Source organism: Pongo abelii, chromosome 18 (assembly GCF_028885655.2).
Source record: "Pongo abelii isolate AG06213 chromosome 18, NHGRI_mPonAbe1-v2.0_pri, whole genome shotgun sequence".
In the NCBI taxonomy this organism is placed as follows: domain Eukaryota; kingdom Metazoa; phylum Chordata; class Mammalia; order Primates; family Hominidae; genus Pongo; species Pongo abelii.
This window is the reverse complement of record NC_072003.2, coordinates 5,213,256-5,235,934: the sequence shown is the minus strand read 5'-3', so window position 1 is coordinate 5,235,934 and position 22,679 is coordinate 5,213,256. Positions and strand designations below refer to the sequence as shown.

The 22,679-nt window shown below is 52.9% G+C and overlaps 2 protein-coding genes across 2 annotated transcripts in view; one reads left to right on the top strand and one right to left on the bottom strand.

Annotated features, from left to right (window-relative positions):
- The first annotated feature begins 2,603 nt into the window (after positions 1 to 2,603).
- Positions 2,604 to 11,909, top strand: NAGPA (N-acetylglucosamine-1-phosphodiester alpha-N-acetylglucosaminidase). The gene is made up of 10 exons (XM_024233936.3): positions 2,604 to 2,953; positions 3,054 to 3,509; positions 4,902 to 5,041; positions 6,296 to 6,404; positions 7,767 to 7,895; positions 8,603 to 8,808; positions 8,895 to 8,942; positions 9,408 to 9,509; positions 9,590 to 9,653; positions 11,094 to 11,909. The coding sequence occupies exons 1-10, from the start codon at positions 2,868 to 2,870 to the stop codon at positions 11,299 to 11,301; spliced, it is 1,548 nt and encodes a 515-aa protein (XP_024089704.2). The 5' UTR covers positions 2,604 to 2,867; the 3' UTR covers positions 11,302 to 11,909.
- Positions 11,910 to 17,652: 5,743 nt separating this feature from the next.
- Positions 17,653 to 22,679, bottom strand: part of SEC14L5 (SEC14 like lipid binding 5) — a 60,817-nt gene continuing 55,790 nt past the window's right edge. The window contains exon 16 of the mRNA XM_054533422.1: positions 17,653 to 22,084. Within this exon, the coding sequence (XP_054389397.1) occupies positions 21,973 to 22,084 (112 nt within the window). The 3' untranslated portion in view covers positions 17,653 to 21,972. The remainder of the gene's footprint in view (positions 22,085 to 22,679) is intronic.

Below are 22,679 nucleotides of genomic sequence, written 5' to 3'. Positions count from 1 at the left end.
CTGCAATGGAGCACATTCGAGGTGCTCAGCCTGTGGAACACACAAATGATGGTAGAACTCAAATGAGGACGTTAAGAGGGGACAAAAGTATTCCAGGCTGAAGAGCAAAAAAGAAAACCCTTGGCTTCGTTAGCAGTTTTGGCTAGAACTGTGGATATGGGCTGCTCTGTTCAAATGCAGAATTTCTGTGGCACCCGTTATGTGCTTAGAAAAACTTGGCAAAGGAGTAGCAAACCTCAAAGTAGGGAGAAAACCAAAGTCAGAACTTGCCAAAGACTGCCTGTTCCTACAACTCCTAACTGAGGCAGAAAAAAGAGCGCTTCCGGAGGCAGGGAGTAGGCGTCAGGCCTGGGCTCCTCTGCTGGTTATTTTTAGCAGCCCAGTGCAAAGATCAGAAAGATACACTCCCTTCACATCAATATATTGGTCATTTAAGCTTCTAGGAGGAGCAGTCATTTTGTACATGGTTAAAGTGAACTAGGAGCATCAGAGCTGCTCCCGGGACCCCTTTGAGGTCCCTGAATTGTATTAGTTTCCAAAAGCAAGGCATCAGCATGGCCATGTTCTCTGTCAAAGCTCAAGAGTCTGTCCCACGCCTCTCTCCTAGCTCTTGGTGGCTGCTAGCAATCTTTGCATTCTTTGACTTATGACTGCATCACTCCAATCTCTGCCTGTGTTCATATGACCTTTCCTCTGTGTGTATTTGTGTCTTTTACAAGAACACCAGTCAGATTGGATTCAGGGCCCACCCTACTCCAGTATGACCTCATCTTAACTAATTACATCTGCAAAGACCCAATTTCCAAACAAGTTCACATTCTGAGGTTCTGGTAAGGACATGAGTTTGCGGGGGGACACTCTCTGAGTTCACTAACCCTCACCGTGCACTGGCTCAAAGGAGCAGTGGCTCAAAGAGGGGCCTGAGATCAAGCACCAGAAGTGCTGACTGTGGATGAAAAGGGGCTGGCCTTGCCCCTATCTGTGTCCCCCCATATCTGTGGTAGTGAGGGAGAAGGAAAAGAAAAATCCGTTGGGGAAAATTCCGACCTCAGAAGTGGCCTGCCTGAAAAGTCACAGCAACTGGCAAAAATAAAGCAACCTGGTTAAAAACTCAGGCTGAACCTGCAGAGAGAGAAGCAGACAGGGTCCAGCGCAGAAGCCCTTTGTTCTTTGCTTAATTAGCAGGCTCCCGGGAAAAAGTTTCCTCTCCTTTTCAGCCATATACACGGTGGGCTCCATGGAAACTGGCACAGGGAGGAGGGGGCCTTATCTAAAACAAACCCACAGTTACACAAACAAGAGAAGCAGCGATTTGCACTTGCCTAGAGACATACCCCCAGCTGCATAAGATAAGGGGAGCTGCACAGGCAGCTTTACTGGTAAGAAGTTACTCAGTTACCGGCAGGAGAGCAGTGTCTTATAAAAGTTTTCTGCGGCCAGGCACAGTGGCTCAGGTCTGTAATCCCAGCACTTTGGGAGGCCGAAAGAGGCGGATCTCCCGAGGTCAGGAGTTTGAAACCAGCCTGGCCAACATGGTAAAACTTCGTCTCTACCCAAAATACAAAAATTAGCAGGGCGTGGTGGTGTGTGCCTGTAATCCCAGCTACTTGGGAGGCTGAGGCAGGAGAATCGTTTGAACCCAGGAGGCGGAGGTTGTTGAGGTTGCAGTGAGCCAAGATCGCACCACTGCACTCCAGCCTGGGTGACAACAGCAAAACTCTGTCTTTAAAAAAAAAAAAAAAAAAAAAAAGCTTTTTGCACTCAGCTGTAACCCGACAATCCACTCGGACTTCCCTCTCCACTTTGGAGAGCTTTCTTCTTTCCCTTATTAAACGTTCGCTCCAACCCCACCCTTGTGTCCACGCTCCTTGGTTTTCTTGGAGGTAGGACAAAGAACCCCGGTACTAGTTCAGACAAGGAGAAACTGCTATATTAAGGTGCATTGGCAAGACTGCAACAGTATCAAGCTAACTAGACTTGCCGTGGCTCCTGGAATGGCCCATGCACTGCACTGGCACCAAGACACCACCCAACCCTGGACACCGCACTGGGACAAGAGGCCTAAAGAGAAGAATCTTCTCAAAGGAAGCGTGAAGCACATGCTACAAAATAAACTGGCTTCTGTACTCAGGGCCAGCTTCATGGGCTCACTCAGAAGGTCCCTGGCTTGCTGCAACCATTTGCTCTGACCATCTTATAATTCTTAACAGTTTTCTGGGTTTTTTTAGCAAGTGTCCCCACGTTTTCATTTTGCATTAAGTCACACAAATTATGTAGCTGGGCTGTCTTCAAAAATGTCAAGGTAGTAAAAGACAAAAGGCTGAGGAGCCTTCCAGATTAAGAGATCAAAGAGACAACAAAAAGCAACTCTTGGATTACAGGGTCAGGGGCAGCCAAAAAGGAAAGGAAAAAAAAAAAAGACATTAGAGGGACAATTTAAGGTTAGCTGTGGATGAGCTCACAGAACTGTCAATGGGAGTTGTCCTAATGATATTTGCCCTGTGTAAGAAAATGCCCTTGTTCTTAGGAGATGCATAGAGAGGTATGCGGTAAAAGATCACGACGTCTGCAATTTGGTTGCAATTGGTTCAGGGAAAAAAAAAAAAAGTACAAGTGATTGAGTAAATCAGGCAAGCCTACCAACAACTGCTAAACATGAATAAAAGTTCTACGAGAGTTCTTTATGTTCTCCTTGCAACTTCCTGTAGGTTTGAGATTACCTGGAGATAAAAAGTTACCATCACCAGCACCGCCCGCCAGCCCGCCGGCCGAAAAGAGCGCAGGTAAATCAGTCCGAGCTAAAAGCGGCTAGGCCGGGACTTGAGTCACGTGAGGCGAGCCCACGTGACCCTAGGCCCCGGTCCAACATGGCGACCTCCACGGGTCGCTGGCTTCTCCTCCGACTTGCACTATTCGGCTTCCTCTGGGAAGCGTCCGGCAGCCTCGACTCGGGGTGAGTGCAGCTCCCGGGGCGAGCCTGGTTCGGGGGGTCCCCCCTGTCCTCCGAGTTTAATAGGACAGCCCCCCGAGCTCACGGCCGCCCGTCCCCGCAGGGCCTCCCGCGACGACGACTTGCTACTGCCCTATCCACGCGCGCGCGCGCGCCTCCCACGGGACTGCACACGGGTGCGCGCCGGCAGCCGCGAGCACGAGAGTTGGCCTCCGCCCCCCACGACCCCCGGCGCCGGCGGTCTGGCCTTGCGCACCTTCGTGTCGCACTTCAGGGACCGCGCGGTGGCCGGCCACCTGACGCGGGCCGTTGAGCCCCTGCGCACCTTCTCGGTGCTGGAGCCCGGTGGGCCCGGCGGCTGCGCGGCGAGACGACGCGCCACCGTGGAGGAGACGGCGCGGGCGGCCGACTGCCGCGTCGCCCAGAACGGCGGCTTCTTCCGCATGAACTCGGGCGAGTGCCTGGGGAACGTGGTGAGCGACGAGCGGCGGGTGAGCAGCTCCGGGGGGCTGCAGAACGCGCAGTTCGGGATCCGCCGCGACGGGACCCTGGTCACCGGGTGAGGAGGCAGGGAGCCCCGTGCTGTCGAGGGCAGAGGGCCTGAGATTTGGGTTGTAGCCGTGCCTCCGTGTTCAAGTCACTTAACCAAGCTGAGCCTCTGTTTCCTCATCTGCAGAATGGGGATAGGAATCGCTTCTTTGCAGAGTTTATTCATCATCCAGTATCAGTGAGCACTTGCTTGTATCAGGCAATGTGCTGCGCCCTGGTGAGATAGCCGTGAATAACACAGTCTTTGCCTTAACAGCCCTCCCCCATTGCTAGAAAAATCAACAAAAGCCGGGTAAATAGCTAACATACATTATGATTGCTGTGTGTGCAGCAAAGCAACCAACGGGGGTGAACCCGTTGTAAATAGTGTTGATTTTAAGGAGAGTGATCTGGAACAGGCCTCTCCGAGGTGACCTTTGAGTTGAAACTTGAAGATTAATCACTAAGTCAGCCAAAGTCATAACTGGAGGAAGAGCATTTCAGTCCAAAGGAACCCCAAGCACAAAGGCTCAGAGGCTTAGGGGGGCTTGTGTGTATGAGGGACTGAAAAAGGAGTGGGGTGTCAGAAACATCAACTCATTAAGACTGATGATTTTTTTTTTTTTTTTGAGACAGAGTCTTGCTCTGTTGCCCAGGATGGAGTGCAGTGGCGTGATATCGCTCACTGCAACCTCCGCCTCCCGGGTTCAAGCGATTCTCCTGCCTCAGCCTCTGGAGTAGCTGGGACTACAGGCGTGGGCGACCACGCCCGGCTAATTTTTGTATTTTTAGTAGAGCCGGGGGTGGGGGGCGGAGCGGGGGAGTGGGTTCACCTGTTGGCCAGGCTGGTCTTGATCTCCTCACCTCAAGTGATCTGCCCACCTCAGCCCCCCAAAGTGCTGGGATGACAGGTGTGAGCCACCACGCCCTGCCAAGACTGATGATTTGAATTATTTAAAATTATCTTAAAAATTATTTGAGTCTCAAAAAAAATTATTTGATGATGATAAAGCTTGTTCTGATCCTGAGTGGGACCAGGTGGGAGAGATCAGTGGAGAAATGAGGAACGCAATGAAGGGCCGTAACAGGGATCAAGTGGTAGTTGGGCTGGGTATGGCCTGGAGATTGAGGGCCATAGATGGATTTGAGATCTGTTGGGGGATGGTCATTTTTATTAAATGAAATTTAGACTGTTTGCAAAGGCTCGTGGGGATCGTATTGTCAGAACCCTGTCTGGCTTCAGCTCTGACAACAGGGAGATTCCTAGGGCTGTTAAGTTGTATCAGCTACACTCAGGCCCCAGCAGGTTCCTGGGGCATGAGGGGGAATCTAGCAGCCAGGTTGGGACTGCCAGGGAGAAAGAACCTGACTATCTGCAGTTGCGCCTGCTGGTGAGTGAGCTTCCCACCTTCCCCGGATCCAGGTACCTGTCTGAGGAGGAGGTGCTGGACACTGAGAACCCATTTGTGCAGCTGCTGAGTGGGGTCGTGTGGCTGATTCGTAATGGAAGCATCTACATCAACGAGAGCCAAGCCACAGAGTGCGACGAGACACAGGAGACAGGTTGGATGGGGAGACTGTTGGCAACAGCCCTCTTGAGAACCAGGACCAGTGGGCTGGGCGGAGCTGTTCTTAAGTCTTTCAACGAGTATTGAGCAGCTACTTTGTGCCCAGCACTATTCTGGGTACTGGGGATTCATGGGGATGAAGATAGGCTTATATTGAATATATAGGACAGAAAATAGTTATAGAATATGCTGAAAAGAATTGATAAGTGCTCAGAAAGAAAAATAAAGTTAGGGGAAAGGGGAGAAATGGTGACAGGAGCTGTGCATAGAGGAAGAGAAAAGTGAAGAGAAAAAAATCTTCATGGACCTGCAACATCGACGTGGCCAGGAACTTGTTCCAAAGCCCAACACACCTCAGACCTGCAGAATCAGAGGCAAGGCCCAAGAGTCTATGTTTTAACGGGCCTCCATGGTGATTCTGACCCACACTCAAGGTTGAGAACCACTGGGATGCGGAATACTGGGATGAGGACAGGATACCATGGCCGTTTTAGAGTGCGCAGTAAGCTAGGTGTGGTGGCGCACACCTGTAATCCCAGCAGTTTGGGAGGCTGAGGCGGGAGGATCGGTTGAGCCCAGGAGTTCAAGACCTGCCTGGGCAACATAGTGAGACCTATCTCTACAAAAAAAATACAAAAATTAGCCAGGCATGGTGGTGTTTGCCTGTAGTCCCAGCTACTTGGGAGGCTGAAGCATGAGAGTTGCTTGAACCTGGGAGGCAGAGGTTGCAGTGAGCTGAGATCACGCCACTGCATTCCAGCCTGGGCAACACAGCGAGACTCTTTGTCTCAAAAAAAAAAAAAAAAAAAGAGTGTGCAGTCAAGGAAGGCCTCACTAAGGAGGTGATCTGACAAAGGAGCAAGCTAGAGAAAAGCACAGTTCCCAGCCAGAGGGAACAGGAAGTGCAAAGTGGCTGCAGGGTGGTGAAGGGACACCCAGGAGCTGAGGCAGGAGGAGGAAGAGGCTGGGGAGGGCATGCTGGCCCTTTGGATTTTGTTCTAAGAACAGGGGAAACCATTTGAGGGTCTTCACCTGGAGGCTGGCATGGCTTAGTTTACTTGTAAGAAGAGCCCCTCTGGCTGCCCTGGGGAGACTGGGATGTGCAGAGGGGAGGCAGGGAGACGAGCAAGGAGGCTGCTCTGCTTCCCAGGGAGGTACCGGGTAGCTCAGACCAGTGGGAAGTGGAGTTAGGCAAGAAGCAGGAGGCCTCCCAAGGGGTCGGTGATCAGCCAGGCTCCTTCTCCTTCAGGTTCCTTTAGCAAATTCGTGAATGTGATATCAGCCAGGACGGCCATTGGCCACGACCGGAAAGGGCACCTGGTGCTCTTTCATGCAGACGGCCAAACGGAGCAGCGTGGGTGAGTCCTGGGAGCTGAGGCCCCCTGGCCGGGGCTCAGTCCTGCTAGGAGGAACGTTGACCCAATGACAGGCACCCTCTGACTCTACCTGCTTTCTGGGATGTTGACACCTATCTGTCCCCCCTCCCAGGGCCCCCTCACCCTCCCACAGGATGAGGGTCCTGAGATCTTTGTCAATTCCAAGAACTCATCATCTTCAGCTTTAGGCCTCACCTTTCCTGAACCCTAGATAGGATACAAGGAAATGGTCACAAAGTTAGCAGGGAGAAGACCTTGGTTCCAATCCCAGCTCAGCCATCCTATGCCATAGGCAAGTCACTCAGCCTCCCTGAGCCGCATTTCTATCCCCTGTAAAGAGAATGTTTTTGGTTTGCTCTGGCTGCATAACTAGCACAAATTTAGCAACACTCAACAAGGAATGTTCTTTTGTTTGTTTGTTTCTTTGAGACAGGGTCTTACTCCGTCGCCCAGGCCGGAGTACAATGGTGCAATCTCAGCTCACTGCAACCTCTACCTCTCGGGTTCAGGTGATCCTCCCACCTCAGCCTCCCAAGTAGCTGGGATTACAGGCACCTGCCACCATGCCCGGCTAATTTTTGTATTTTTAGTAGAGATGGGGTATCATCATGTTGGCCAGGCTGGTCTCGAACTCCTGACCTCAGGTGATCCATCTACCTCAGCCTTCCAAAGTGCTGGAATTACAGCCGTGAGTCACCGCACCTGGCTAATTTTTGTATTTTTAGTAGACGCAGGGTTTCTTCATGTTGGCCAGGCTGGTCAACTTGGAATGTTCTATGTTCAGGGTATCCCATGGACAAAACCAAGATGCTGGTCAGGCAGGGCTCTTCTCTTATCTGGAAAGAATCTTCTTGTTTAGGTTATTGGCAGAATCCACGTTCCCTCCTCAGTTGTGGGACTGAGGTCTTGGTTTCCCTGCTGGCCGCCATCTGGGGCCTCAGCTCCTTCAAGCTGCCCAGGTTCCTTCCCATGTGTGTCCCCTCCCCCAGTTGTCGAGCCACCCTCTCATCCCCTGCGTATTTCAAATCTCACTTCCTTTTCTGCCACCAGCCAGAGAAGGTTCTCTGTGTTGAACGGCTCTTGTGATTCCAGTGGCTCCACCCAGACCCTCCAGGCCGTTTCCCCTCCCTTAAGGATGCCCTGTGCCATGTAACAGCACAGGCATGGGTGTGATCTCACTTGTTCACAGCTTCCGGGGGCTAGGATGAGACATGCTTGGGGGCGGGGGCCACTTAGAAATGTGCCTGCACTGTGGGCGTGATGCTGTGCACTGTGGAAGGAAAAGGAGTTAAATCAGAAATGATGGTGGGCGCTGAGCCTCAGCAGCGCCGCTTTGTGCCGCAGCATCAACCTGTGGGAAATGGCGGAGTTCCTGCTGAAACAGGACGTGGTCAACGCCATCAACCTGGATGGGGGTGGCTCTGCCACCTTCGTGCTCAACGGGACCTTGGCCAGTTACCCGTCAGATCACTGGTAAGCACGTGAGAGCCGCCTTCATGAGGGCTGACGTCCAGGTCTGCCCGAGCCTGTCTCATTCAGCCAATATTGAGTGACTGCTATGTGCCAGGCAGGGGTTCAAGAGAGCAGAAATAGCTGCAGTCCCTCCCCCAGGATTCCAGTACTACCCAGGCCTAGGAACAGGGTCAGTTGGTCAGCAAAGACCTCCCTGAGGATGACAGAATAAGAACTGAGATCTGAAGGAGGTGGTATCTGGGTGGGGGTGGGAGAGTCTTCCGGGCAGAGGGCACCACATGTGAAAGGCCCAGGGCTGGGAGAGATTACAGGGAGCGGAGGAACCTATAAAAGGCTGGAGAGGGCTGGGCACAGGGGCTCACGCCTGGAATCCCAGTGCTTTGGGAGGCCGAGGTGGGGGGATCGCTTGGGCCCAGGGATTCAAGACCAGTGTGGGCAACATAGTGAGACCTCATCTCTACGAAAAAATTAAAAAAAATTAGCCAGGCATGATGGCGCACACCTTATGGTCACAGCTGCTCAGGAGGTTCAGGTGGAAGGATCACAATACCTCATCTCAAAAATAGATAGACAGACCCCATCTCGTAGGTAGGTAGGTAAGTAGGTAGACAGATGAGAATGGAGAGAGGGGTGGTTGGGGGCAGCCTGGAGGGAGTTGAGGGGCTGTCTGGGGGTGTCCTCTTCTCACACATCACATCTCTCTACAGCCAGGACAACATGTGGCGCTGTCCCCGCCAAGTGTCCACTGTGGTGTGTGTGCACGAACCCCGCTGCCAGCCGCCTGACTGCCACGGCCACGGGACCTGCGTGGATGGGCACTGCCATTGCACCGGGCACTTCTGGCGGGGTCCCGGCTGTGATGAGCTGGACTGTGGCCCCTCTAACTGCAGCCAGCATGGGCTGTGCACGGAGAGTGAGTGGGGATTCTCGGGAGGGGGTTCTGCCCAGCCCTGCCTTGCCCTAGGCCCTCACCTGGCCTCCCCGGTCTTGTCTTGGCAGCCGGCTGCCGCTGTGATGCCGGATGGACCGGGTCCAACTGCAGTGAAGGTAGGAGCCGCCACGCCACTAGCGGATGGGGAGACGGTGGCCCCGGCAGCCCCCACTGCTCCTCTGCTGCCTCTGTCTCCACCTTCTGGTCTGGGAACCTCTTGCCTCTTGTCTTCTGCCCCTGCCTCACCTGCAAATCACTGCATGATTCCCCTGTGGCTGCTGCGGCCCGTTCCACAAAGGGCTCGGCTAAAACAAGGATCGCCGGGCTCTGGCTCCAGGGCCCACCTTAAATCCGGAACGATCTCATCTTGAGATCCTAACTGAAGTGCCTCTGTAAAGATTCTGCTTCCAAAGAAGGTCACATTCAGGGGCTAGTCCAGGGAGGGCAGGGGGTGCTTCACCTTTAGCCCGGCTCTGTACACATGGGCCGGGGCAGGTATCCTGTCCTGTCGAGAAAGGCTCTGACACTGGAGGCCCCAACCTCGCTCCTTCCTCCTCCCTCCTCCCATCTCCTTTCCATAGAGTGTCCCCTTGGCTGGCATGGGCCGGGCTGCCAGAGGCCTTGTAAGTGTGAGCACCATTGTCCCTGTGACCCCAAGACTGGCAACTGCAGCATCTCCGGAGGTACCTACCCCTCCGAGGGGAGGGGGTATGGGCAGACGCTCCTGCTCCGGCCCCTTCAGCCTGTCTCTGGTATGTTACAGTAAAGCAGTGTCTGCAGCCATCTGAAGCCACCCTGAGGGCAGGAGAACTCTCCTTTTTCACCAGGTGGGTGCTTCTTTGGGAGCTGGGGCCAGGATGGGAGGGATCCCCCTTCTCTCCCACACCTTTCCCCTGTGAGGTTCATCTCTGCACTTGTCCCCTGCCAGCTCCCTGCCTTAGAGGAAGAGGGACCAGCTCTCCTCACTGTCTGCTTTGGGGACCCTGGAGCAGAGCCTTTGAGTGCCCAGCCTCTGTTGTCAGCATCCCCCACTGGAACTCAGAATGCAAACTGGGCTAGATGAGATCCCAGGGTGGGGGCAGGGGGTTTCGTCATTCTGTCACCCAGGCGGAAGTGCCGTGGTACAATCAGCTCACTGCGATCCTCCCGCCTCAGCTTCCCAAGTCGCTAGGACGACAGGCACATGCCCCCACGGCCGGCTAATTTTATTTTTTACTGTTTTTTAGAGATAGGATCTCACTATGTTGCACAAACGAGGTGCACAGTCCTGGGCTCAAGTGATCCGCCTGCCTTGGCCTCCCAGCCCCCGTGTCCAGCCTCCAGCTGTGTTTTATTTGGCTTACATAATTTTTAAAAAGTTAAAATATATTAGCAGCATCTGAAAATCACTAACATTCACATTTTTTTAAACTTTTTTTTATTTTTTGAGACGGAGTCTCACTCTGTTGCCTAGACTGGAGTGCAGTGGTGCGATCTCAGCTCACCACAACCTCCGCCTCCTGGGTTCAGGCGATTCTCCTGCCTCAGTCTCCTGAGTAGCTGGGATTACAGGTGCCCGGCTAATTTTCATACTTTTAGTACAGACGGGATTTCAGCGTGTTGGCCAGGCTGGTCTTGAACTCCTGACCTCAAGTGATATGCCCACCTCAGCCTCACAAAGTGCTGGGATTGCAGGCGTGAGCACCATGCCCAGCCTTAAAAACTTTTTTAATGGCTTCTCTTAAAATATCAGGCCAGGCGTGGTGGCTCACGCCTGTAATCTTAGCACTTTGGGAAGCTGAGGCAGGTGGATCACTTGAGGTCAGGAGTTCAAGACCAGCCTGGTCAACATGGTGAAACCTGGTCTCTACTAAAAATACGAAAATTAGCCGGGTGTGGTGATCTGAGCTTGTAGTCCCAGCTACTCGGGAGGCTGAGGCAGGGGAATCGTTTGAACCCCGGAGGCGGAGATTGCAGTGAGCTGAGATCATGCCGCTGCACTCCAGCCTGGACGACAGGGCGAGACTCTGTCTCAAAAAAAAAAATCAAGAGATGGGGCAGCACGGACCCGCATTGTACGTCATGACTGCCTCTGCTGTTCCCTGCACATGTTTTAAATGTTGCCCCATCCCCACCTAGTCCATTTTGCTCATAACATTCCCTTTGTGGTCCCTGGAGGCAGCTGATTTAGTGCTGTCTATGCCGGGTAGAGGGAAGCCCCTCCAGTGCTCCCCAAACCCAGAGCCCACCCAGCAGTCCCCCACTTGGGGCTTCTCTCCTGTCTGCAGGACCGCCTGGCTAGCCCTCACCCTGGCGCTGGCCTTCCTCCTGCTGATCAGCACTGCGGCAAACCTGTCCTTGCTCCTGTCCAGAGCAGAAAGGAACCGGCACCTGCATGGGGGCTATGCATACCACCCGCTGCAGGAGATGAACGGGGAGCCTCTGGCCGCAGAGAAGGAGCAGCCAGGGGGCGCCCACAACCCCTTCAAGGACTGAAGCCTCAAGCTGCCCGGCGTGGCACATCTCGAAAGCTTGTTTCCCCACAGTCTGGCTTCTGCAGGGGAAATTTCAAGGCCACTGGCATGGACCATCTGGGTGTCCTCAGCCCCTGTGGGGCAGCCAAGTTCCTGATAGCACTTGTGCCTCAGCCCCTCCCCTGGCCACCTGCCAGGGCACCTGCAACCCTAGCAATACCATGCTCTCTGGAGAGAGTCAGCCGCCTGCTTCCTGCCTGCCTGTGTCTGCTGCTGAGAAGCCTGTGCCCCCGGGAGGGCTGCCGCACTGCCAAAGAGTCTCCCACCTCCTGGGGAAGGGGCTGCCAACAAACCAGACTCAGTGACCACATCATGACAAAACAGCACATCCTGGCCAGCACCCCTGGCTGGAGTGGGTTAAAGGGACGAGTCTGCCTTCCCGGCTGTGACACAGGACCCCTTTTCTACAGACCTCATCACTGGATTTGCCAACTAGAATTCGATTTCCTGTCATAGGAAGCTCCTTGGAAGAAGGGATGGGGGGATGAAATCATGTTTACAGACCTATTTTGTCATCCTGCTGCTGAGAAGTTTTTGTAATCACTTGAATAAATGGATATAATAAAAGGAGCCACCTGGTGGTGTCTGGATTCTGAATCATGGACTTAGGTCACTGCTAGGGCTCAGCAGGTGTGGCTTATCCTGAAACAGAAGTCACAACGGCGTCCTGGAGCCAAGTCCTGTTCCCTGCTTGTTTAATCCAGTGCTTTTCAAACTTTAATATGCCACAGGTCACGAGGAGATCTTGTCAAAATGCAGATTTGGGCCTGGGGTGAGGCCAGCAATTCTGCATTTCCAACAAGCTCGCCGACGATGCTGATGCTTCAGGTCCCCAGATCACACTTCTTGTCTTTCTTAGAAACAGGGTCTCACTCTGTTGCCTTGGCTGGAGTGCAATGGCACGATCTCGGCTCACTGCAACTTTGACCTCCTGGGCTCAAATGATTCTCCCACCTCAGTCTCTCAAGTAGCTGGGACTATAGGCACATGCCACCATGCCCAGCTAATTTTTAAAATTTTTTTTGCAGAGAAGGGGTCTCACTGTATTTCCCAGGCTGGTCTTGAGCTCCTGGCCTCAAGTGAACTTCCTGCCTTGGCCTCCCAAAGTGCTGAGATTACAGGTTCGAGTCACTGCGCCCAGCCCCTGACCATACTTTGAATGACCAGGGCTTAGTTTTTCCTCACAGTATTTTTATAGAATTTAAATTAGTTACCCATGTTTAAAAGTCAAGAGATTTTAAAATAAGGGGGGGGATGCAGTGGCTCACGCCTGTAATCCCAGCACTTTGGGACGCTGAGGTGGGCGGATCACCTGAGGTCAGGAGTTTGAGACCAGCCTGGCCAACATGGCAAAACCCCGTCTCTACTAAAAATACAAAACAGGCGTGGTGGTGGGAGCCTGTAATCCCAGTTACTCGGGAGGCTGAGGCAGAAGAATCACTTGAACCCGGGAGGTGGAGGTTGCAGTGAGCTGAGATCCCACCACTGCACCCCAGCCTGGGCAACACAGCAAGACTCCATCTCAAAAAAAACGTCCAGAGATTGACAGAAATTCCAGATTGCTGGTTTCTCTTCAAAGATCCGGCAGCTCTTGTGGACACCTGCACAAGTCACCAGGCCAGCCTAGATGCAGAGAGAAGGGAAACGGGCTCTACCTCTTTAAGAGGAGCTGCAAAGTCAGGCACCTTGAGTCATTCAGGTGTATTCCTAAGAGCAGTTTCCAAGCCTGGCTGCAGATCCTGGAATCTACAGGGATCACTCAGTCTGAGGCCATGGCCATCCTGAAATGACCCTTGGCCTGAGAACCATGACCTCTGAGGGGACATCTCTGTCCTCTGTTGTGCTGGCGGCTAAGTTGGAAAAGTGACAGTACTGTGCACTGGAATCCAGTGGAATCCAGGCCCAGAGGCAGCAGTACCTGAAGAGGGCCTGTCACAGCAAAGCTAGAGGGGTCCCAGGTCAGGTGACTCAAAGATGCTGAGTGGTGTGAGTCCTGTGGCCCCTGGATTTTTTTTTTTTTTTTGAGACAGTCTCACTCTGTTCCCCAGGCTGGAGTGCAATGGTGCAACCTCGGCTCACTGCAAGCTCTGCCTCCTGGGTTCAAGCATTTCTCATGCCTCAGCCTCCTAAGTAGCTGGGATTTCAGGCATGCACCACCATTGCCTGGCTAATTTTTATATTTTTAGTAGAGGGAGGGTTTCGCTATGTTGGCCAGGCTGGTCTCGAACTCTTGGCCTAAAGTGATCCACCCGCCTGGGCCTCCCAAAGTGCTGGGATTACAGGTATGAGCTGCTGCACCCGGCCTATAATTTCTTTTTAATTTGTCATTGTGTTATTGATTTTCTTTGCCTGCCTAACATCCAGTCTCTCTTCTAGCAACAGCCCTGTCTTAGGCTAGGAGTCCCCAGACGCAGAAACTAAGACAACGAGGTGAGAGCAAGTAGGTTACTGGGGAGGCAGCCCCAGGAAACACTGGTAGAGGACAGGGAGGGAAGGCAGCCTGTGCAGGGTGCAGGAGTGAGCAGGTCTATACTGTAGGCAACAGGGGCTCAATCCTGCTGGGGTCCTCTGGGACAGTTGGTAGAACAGGTCTCGGTTGTACCACGCAAGGGCGAGGAAGCTGGGATATTTATCAGCCAACACCCATTCATTATTGGTTGAGGGCCACTCCTGGGGGTTGACTCCCTGGCAGTGCCAGTCTGCCCTATCCAGAGACCCAGTGTGCCCTGGCAACCACAGGAAGCTGTGGGAAAGTTGCAGCTTCTTGCGACCTGAAGCCTTCCATGGTAATGAGAGTGCCCGGGGAGGTGGCCACTCCTGCCTCCTGCTCCATGTCCTGTCTAAGGTCTGCCGTCCAAAATCTTAATGCCTGAGCCCCAAAATGTGCCTCTCCTGTAACAGTACAAGTGTCACACGTTTTGGGTTGCCGGAGACCCCAAAACCCAGGAGCCCTGGCTGTGAGCCTCTAGCTTGTTGTTTTCAGGGTAGTACCTCTCCCCCATTCTCCATCCAGGTGGTTTGGGTGGCACTGTCTTCTCACCCCAAGTTACAGGTGGGCCTGAGAGATTGGTCCAGAGTTAGGCACCTGCCCCGGGTCAGCCAGTCAGAGCCCATTGTGGAACTTCTGCTGCAGCTGGAAGAAGAAACTCTCTCTGCTGGGACTAACTTCCAAGGTTAGACACAAGGAGGAGGAACGGAAACCAACTCTTCTCCAATGTGGAGAAGACCTGATTGGAACCAAGAGATGGAGCGGGTAAGCCAGTATGGAAAAGGACTAGACGGAGGGTGTGGCGGGGGAGACATGATTTGAATGCCTGGATCCAGCTATACCTGAAGCGAGCGAGATCATTCTTGGACTTCCGAATTACATGAACCCATAAATTCCCATTTTTTGCTTGAGGCAATTTGTATTGGGTTTTGGGGTCTCCGGCAACCCAAAACGTGTGACGCTTGTATTGTTACAGGAGAGGCACATTTTGGGACTCGGGCATTTAGATTTTGGACTGCAGACCTTAGATAGGACATGGAGCAGGAGGCAGAAGTGTCTGAGATTCCAGTACCTACCTATGGTGGTGGTGGGGACACAAATATACAAGAGCTAAAGTCATCAAGCTGCAGGCGAGCTGGCTGGGGATTCATGTGCTCTGATCCCAGCAGCGTAAGGGTCCCCTCCCCCACCCGCAGTAGTGACTCAAGACCTCCAGGCACAGGCACGGGGGTCTTGGACTGCACACTGAAGTCTCTGCAGCTCAAGTGGGAACCTTGAGATTTCCACGTGCTGGGCCGTCGCCATGGTGACACGTCTCAGCTTCTGGGGTGCTCTGCACAGAACTTTAGTATTTGGAAAGACCCCAGAAAGGTTCCCATCCTGGCGTCAATGGGGGGCTTTCAAGGACTCTTTGGGGCCCCAAAACAAATGAAATTCGTGTGTGTGTCCTGAGTTTTCACGGGATTCTCCAAGGAGTCTGTGTCCGGAAAAAAAAAATCCTGGCTCAGAGGTTTCAAATTGTGCTTTTTGCCAGCTTGGGCAACATGGCCCCGCTGCTACAAAAAAATACAAGAATTAGGCATGGTGGCACACACCTGTGGTTCCAGCTACTTGGGGCTGAGGTGGGAGGGTCGCTTGAGCCCGGGAGGTTGAGGCTACAGTGAACCATGATCATGCCACCGCACTCCAGCCTGGGTGACAGAGTGAGACCCTGTCTCAAAAAAAAAATGTGATTTTTGGGGATCCACATTCCTCCAAAATGCCTTGTTGGGAGCTGGGCACTAAGGGAGGCAGGGAAGCGAGAGGGAGAAGTTGGCAGCCACAGCCTCTGACATCCCTGAAGGCCCTGGGCTCCCTTCCTCCCAGGCCCTACCCCAGCTCCCACTGCAGCTGCTTGCATCCAACCCGGCTCCGCAGAGGTCCCAGGGGTCTGCGCCCCAAGAACTGATCCCAGAGGCAGCCTCTGGGCCACAGGGAGCCCTGGGCGTGTTTTGCTCGCTCTGGGTCCAGGCCCCAGGAGGCCTCCAAGGGAAGTGCTGTGGCTGACACAGGCGTCAGCAGGGCCCCACAGCTCAGGCCTGATCCCAGCTCCCGCCCACCCTCCGGAGCTCCATCTTTCCCCACAGGGCTGTTCTTTCTCGACACCCGCCGCACCCACGAGTCAGCTGGCTGTTCCTTTGAAACTCGCCACCCACAGTTCCAGAGAAATCCACGGAAGAGTCACCGCCAATTAACACACACAAGTGCAAGCCGCCTCCTCTCCCCTGACGAGCTGTGCTGGGCAGGGCTGGGGAGCAGAAGCTGGGTGGACGGATGGTCCTCGTGCCATCACACAAAACACCACACCTGTTCTGCTCTCACAAGTGACAACCCCGGCCACCAGCTCCAAAACGAGGAAGGCTTTGCAGAGTCCCAGGATCTGTGTGGCAGCCAGCTCCACTCTCCGTGCCCCAAGAGAGCTCAAGGGAAGGACAGGTGGCACCCTGGACAGGGCTCACCACACCCTTCTGATGTCAGGACTGTGGCTGTCTTGGGATGCAGCTCTCCAGGACACCAGGTCTGGCACTTTGGTAAAACCCCAGGGGGAGGGCAGGGCAGCCCAGGAGAGATGGGCACCAGGGCCCTCACTTTCACCTGGGTACCTGGCCGGTACAATTCCAGCAGTGCTGGGAGGGCCCCAGAGATTTTCATATCTGTTTAATGCAGATATAACTGTGTATCTGGTTAGCTATTGTATGCATACATAATAAGTTGAGTAGCATGCCCCAAAATTCACGTCCATCTAGAACCTTAAAATGAGACCTCGCTTGGAAATAAGATCTTTGCAAGTGGAATTAGTTAAGGATCTCAAGATGTTACACTGGACTTAGGATTGGCGCTAAATCCAATGACTGGTGTCCCTACAAGAAGAGGAGACAGAGAGAGAGAGGAAGGCCATATGATGATGGAGGCAGAGACTGGAGTGATGCAACCACAAGCCACGAAGTGCCACTAGACGCTGGAAGAGGCAAGGAAGGGTCCTCCCCTACAGCCTTCAGAGGGAGCAGGGCCCTGCCTCCACCTTGATTCCAGACTTCTAGCCTCCAGAACATTCCTGTTTTTTTGGTTTGTTTTTTTTTTTTTTTTTGGTTTTTTGTTTTTTTGAGACAGAGTCTCGCTCTGTCGCCCAGGCTGGAGTGCAGTGGTGCAATCTCGGCTCACTGCAAGCTCTGCCTCCCAGGTTCACCCCATTCTCCTGCCTCAGCCTCCCGAGTAGCTGGGACTACAGGCGCCCACCACCACACCCGGCTAATTTTTTTTGTATTTTTTAGTAGAGATGGGGTTTCACCATGTTAGCCAGGATGGTCTCGATCTCCTAACCTCGTGATCCGCCCGCCTCGGCCTCCCAAAGTGCTGGGATTACAGGCGTGAGCCACTGCGCCCGGTCATTCCTGTTGTTTTAAGCTACTAAGTGTGTGATAATTTGTCACAGCGACCCTAGGAAACTGATATGGTATATTTCTGCTTTATATATAAAAATTGTGATCCTCCCTCACACGGCCCAATAACCAATCTTGAGAACCTTAACTAATTACATCTGCAAAAACCTTATTTCCAAATGAGGTCACATTCTAAGCTTCTAGGTGGACATGAACTTGGGGACATGCTATCCAATCCATTACATATGCATACTATATATATGATACACAGTTATACCTGCATTAAACAGACATACAGCCCCTTGGGGGTGATATCACCCCTGTTTCAAATGCTCTAAAGCAAGGGTGTCCAATCTTTTGGCTTCCCTGGGCCACAATGGAACAAGAATAATTGTCTTGGGCCACACATAAAATACATTAATGATAGCTGATGTGCTGAAAAAGCAAAGAAAACACACACAAAAAAAACCTCAGTGTTTTAAGAAAGTTTACGAACTTGTGTTGGAGCACATTCAAAGCAGTCCAGGGCCGCGTGCAGCCTGCAGGCCACAGACTGAACAAGCTCGCTCTAAAGTCTTTTAAACAACAGCTGGAAAATTCTTGAACGAGCCCAGGGGAAACCTCCAGGGTTTTAGGAAGCTGACGATGCAAGTTTATCCAAATGGAAAACATTTAATGCTGCTGGTTGGAGCAAATGATCAGGCAAACAAAAAAACCCATCGGGTTTCACTGGCTCAAAGAGACTTTGTTGAAAAGAATTATACTATTCTCAACGGACAATTAATTTTACAGTGGGGATGGGGAATTCCAGAGAGTGCACGGTAGAAAAAAAGAGTCTCAAACTCTCCATATTTCAACCTCTGGGAAAAAACATTTTCTAACTGCCAAGGGAAATACCACTCAGAATACACTCCCTCAGATGGGTGGATTTGCCCAGAAAACACAAGCAGATTCTTTCTTCTTTTTTTGAGACAGGGTCTTGCTTTGTCACCCAGGATGAAGTACAGGGGTGAGATCATGGCTCACTCCAGCCTTGACCTCCAAGCAATCCTTCTGCCTCAGCCTCCCAAGCAGCTGAGACTATAGGCGTGCACCACCACACCTGGCCCATTTTTAAATTTTTTGTAGAGACAGGGTCTTACTATGTTGCCCAGGCTGGTCTTGAACTCCTGCACTCAAGCGATCTGCCAGCCTCAGCCTCCCAAAGTGCTGGGATTATAGGCATGAGCCACCACGCCCGGCCCACACAAGCAGTTTCTAAAAGAGAAAGACTGCACACCCAACTCCAAGGGTAATAATTCTTGACACCTACTTTTCTCTGGGTGCAATCATGAAAAACAGTGATAGGTGACCTCAGGAAGAAAACGAGTCTTTGGATGAGAAGCATTAAGTAATCAGAATGACCACTGACATTAATGGAGCGCTTTCTGTGTTCTGGGAGCTGTGCTGTAAGCTTTACAGCTACCCCCTCATTTTGTCCCACTACAACCTATTGAGGTAGGCACTACTATCCTCACTTTATGATGAGGAAACTGAGGCACAGAGAGGTTAAGTCACCTGGTCAAGGTTACACAGCTAGTGAAAGGAAGGCTGGGGTTTGAGTCCTGGTCTAAATTCAAGGCCCAGGTGCCCAAACACCAACAGTCATGCTGCTTGTGGGTTGCTTCTGTCCTGGTCTCAATGGATTAATGAACTAATGATACGAGAAGCCCAAGCCAAGGCACTTCCAGCCTTTGGCTCAGGGGAAATTCAAAAGCCAAAAGCTTGGCAATCCCTTCCTTGGATTATTTTTAATTCCAGGCCTCCTGAAGGCAAGAAGAATGACCTTGATGATGGTTCCACGTGGGTCCCCAAGACCTCCACATGGGAGGAGAGCCAGCCGTAGCAGACGCCACCATGGATACCTGCTGGTTCTGTGGTCCAGCTTCTCTTGTCCATTGGGGGACTGGCCCTCACCAATCCTGCTGCTGCTTCTGCAGGGAATGTCAATCACAGGACCCTAGTTCCTTGCCAGTGTGGCCCACAGGAATGAGCATTGGACTCGAGCTGGGCCAATCAGAGCCTTCCATGAGATTTGAGATGGAAAAGCATCTCTTAGAGTGTGAATCCTGAAGTTATAGGCTTGGGGCTGCCGGCAGCCATCTTTCCTACCAGGTGGAAGAAAGAATGAGGTCAGCATGCAAAGAGATGCAGAGTCAAGAGGCCTGGGTGCAGTTGAGAGGCCTGAGGACATTAAGCTCCTGGATCCAGCCATACCTGAAGCAGCAGCCACCTTCAGCCATCCCCAGTACAGGACCCAGGGAATTTGCTTTGTTGCTTAAGCCAGTTTGGGCTGGTTTTTCCCTAGGGAGAGAGCACTCTCAAGAGCAGACCTGAAAGGGCCTGAGGTTCCTCACCCCCACTGTTAAGGGTGGACAGCTGATAGCAGAGCCCCCTCCCCCCACCTGCCTCTGGAACAGGCAGCTCCAGCTTCTTCCAGTAAAAGGCTTCTGTGTCCTTCTCTGGGGCTAGACAATAAATGTATGAAGACTGCCAGGGCAGCTTATCCCAGCATACTTGTAGAGTAACACCTAGTTTTTAAGAGAAAAGCTAGAAATTCACTTAAAGATAGTAGAAAATATTGCAAGTTGCTCTCAGCAATAAATGCCTGGTGATATGGGAGCAATTAGTTTTGAGAACGTCTCCTTCCAATCAGTTGGTCTCTTATGCACACATGTGCACACACACCTTGACGCAGGGTGCAAAGCAATCTATTTTGTTCAGATACCTGAAAAGCGGACAGAGAGCCAACAGGAATGTGGGCAAGGCTCTCTCCCAGCAGGAAGAAGGATGTGTCTGAAAAGATGACCCTTTCTCTCTGCCCTGGGTTTGGGGTTGAGGCTGGCATAGATATAAGTTTCCTGGCCCTGCATTGCTGAGCCTGCATAAAGATGATCCTTGTGGCCACAAAAGCACCCCTTGGCTCAGTTACTCCGGCAGAGATGAGCCCCAACTCTAAGCAAGGCCAGGAGACAAGGGTACCAGCCACTGCTGACAGAGCCACGTCAGTGAGGCTCCTGCCACACAGGTCATGAGGATGGGTAATGTGGGCTGGGCGCAAGTCGATGGGGTAGGGACTGGCGTGGCCGCGTCCAGGGACACAGAGGTGTTGTCTTCATGCAACAATAGTGACCCCATTCTGCTGGTGCTCCCAAATGCCTAAGGGAAGCCAGAAATCCTGATTTCGATGTGAAATGCCTCAATTTTTAAACCATTCTAAAGGCAAAAAAGCAACACTAAAAGCAGGCCAGATCAGGCTTCAAGTTGATGACCCCTGACTGGCTGCCTTTTGGGGAGTCCAGGAAAGGAAAGGAGAAATGTCCTCAGGCCCCACGGAGACTCAAGACGCTCCTGTGTAGTAACTAGGGAAAGTTATGTCAATACTGAACCTAGTTCCAGAGTCATATCCGCCCCAGGGCAGACACAGCAGCCTCCACTCGCGGGGGGAGTCGAGACTCCATGTTGAGACCCTGGATCTATCCTTACCTGAAGCAAGCCCTCTTGGACTGGCCAGTTCTATGCACCCATGAATGATCACGCTTTTGTGTTTAAGCACCTGGGCATGGGTCTCTGTGGCTTACAAACAAAAACAGTCATAATTAAACAGTTCCGTAGGAGAGCAAAGCATCTCCAGTGGGGTATACAGACAGCCTCAGTCACCCCATCGCTGCCTGGAACTTAGCAGAAACCCAGGGCTCTCCCACCCTCTCCAATCAGGGATGGTCAGGGTTAGGCCATGCTGGCCAAGTGAAGGGGACATGGATTTTCAGTTCAGGATGTGCTGTTCCCCACAAAGAGCAGCGCCTGTAACTCACTTAACTGCTCACCAAGCACATCTTGATGCTGCATAACAGAACGTTATGCAATCAGATGCCAAGGTAAACATTCTTCATTTCTGCCTCCCCAGCATCCTTCCCCCTTCTTCTTAGGGGGGGGACCCCAGTACTCCTCGAGGCACCCACTAGTGCTTTTCAGAGCAGGTGGTTGGTTCCAGAGATGTGCATGTGATCCAGGCTGGCCAATCACTGCACCTCACTGCAACCCTGGATCACAGTGATTGGTCCAGATTGGGCATGAACGTGCTGGCCAATCACTGCACCTCACTGCAACCCTGGATCACAGTGATTGGTCTAGATTGGGCATGACCCTGCTGGCCAATCAGCATTCTCCAGTGTACCTGGCAACTGTGATTGGTTCAGGAATTGACCTGGGAACCGCCCCCCCTTCCAGGCTAAGACTCAGCTCTGGGAAGTGGGCTGGAGCCTTTGGCAGGAAAAGGCTGCCTTATGCAGGCGAGCTGCGGGGAGGAGAAGGGCACCTAATAGTGATGGTCCCCTGCATGGCGAAAGCAGAGCAAGAGGTGGACAGAGGGGAGATGGGCCTGGCTGACATCGCTAAGCCCGGATGTCCCAAAGGTGTGGTATGGCAGACACCTTGGCCTTGGCTTGGTCTTCCTTACACGAAGCCAGAAGGAGATGGTTCTGTCCTTGCAACTTCAAGAGCCCTGACACCATGCACAGGCCAGGCCTGGATCCTTGCCATCCGCTCCAGACACCCCAACTTGGGCAGCATCTAGGCCTGGGGACTCCAGCCCACATGGTCCCAGGCCCTGCAGTTAGCTGGCTTCTCATTCTGAATATTTCTGGACACTGGAGGCGAGCGGGCGGCCCTGAAACACTGGGCCCGGCTATCTGGAGACCAGGGAGCTGCTATGAGACTGGCCGGAAGAGGAGGACGAGGTGGCGGCGCTGAGCTGGGAGAAGCCGCTGGTGCAGGATTCCAGGCTGGACATGGAGCCCCTGGGGAGGAAGGGCGTGGCACACGTTACCCTCTCGCAGTGACAAGGCCCTTGGGCTGACACACAGCAGTGGAAAAGCTGTTGATGCTGCAAATCAGGCCCCAGAGCCCCGGGCCGATGCAGAGGGAAAAGCAAGTGACGCCATGAAAAGCGCTACCCAATTCCCCACACACCCATCTCCCCAGACGGAGCCCAGCCTGCCACAGACCCATCAGGGACTCCCCTGGCCTGAGGCCCTTGCATGGCCCTAAGGCCGCCACAGCCCAGGGAGTCCCCGGCCCTGTCTCCGGTCTCACTCCCTCCTTACTCTTTGCACTCAAACTCCATGGTCCTCCTCCTAGCTCTTGCAGTGGCCTTCCTGTGCACTGAGCCTGAGGCAGAAGCCCATTCTCTCCTCCCCGAGCTGTCTGGTTAACTCCTACTCCAAACCTCAGGGCAGTGCCATCCTCCAGAACTTTCTTTTCTTGTATAGAGACAGGGCTCTCACTATGTTGCCCAGGTGGGTCTCAAACTCCTGGGATCAAGAGATCCTCGTGCCTCGGCCTCCCAAAGCACTTGGATTACAGGCCTGAGGCACCATGCCCAGCCTCCAAGAA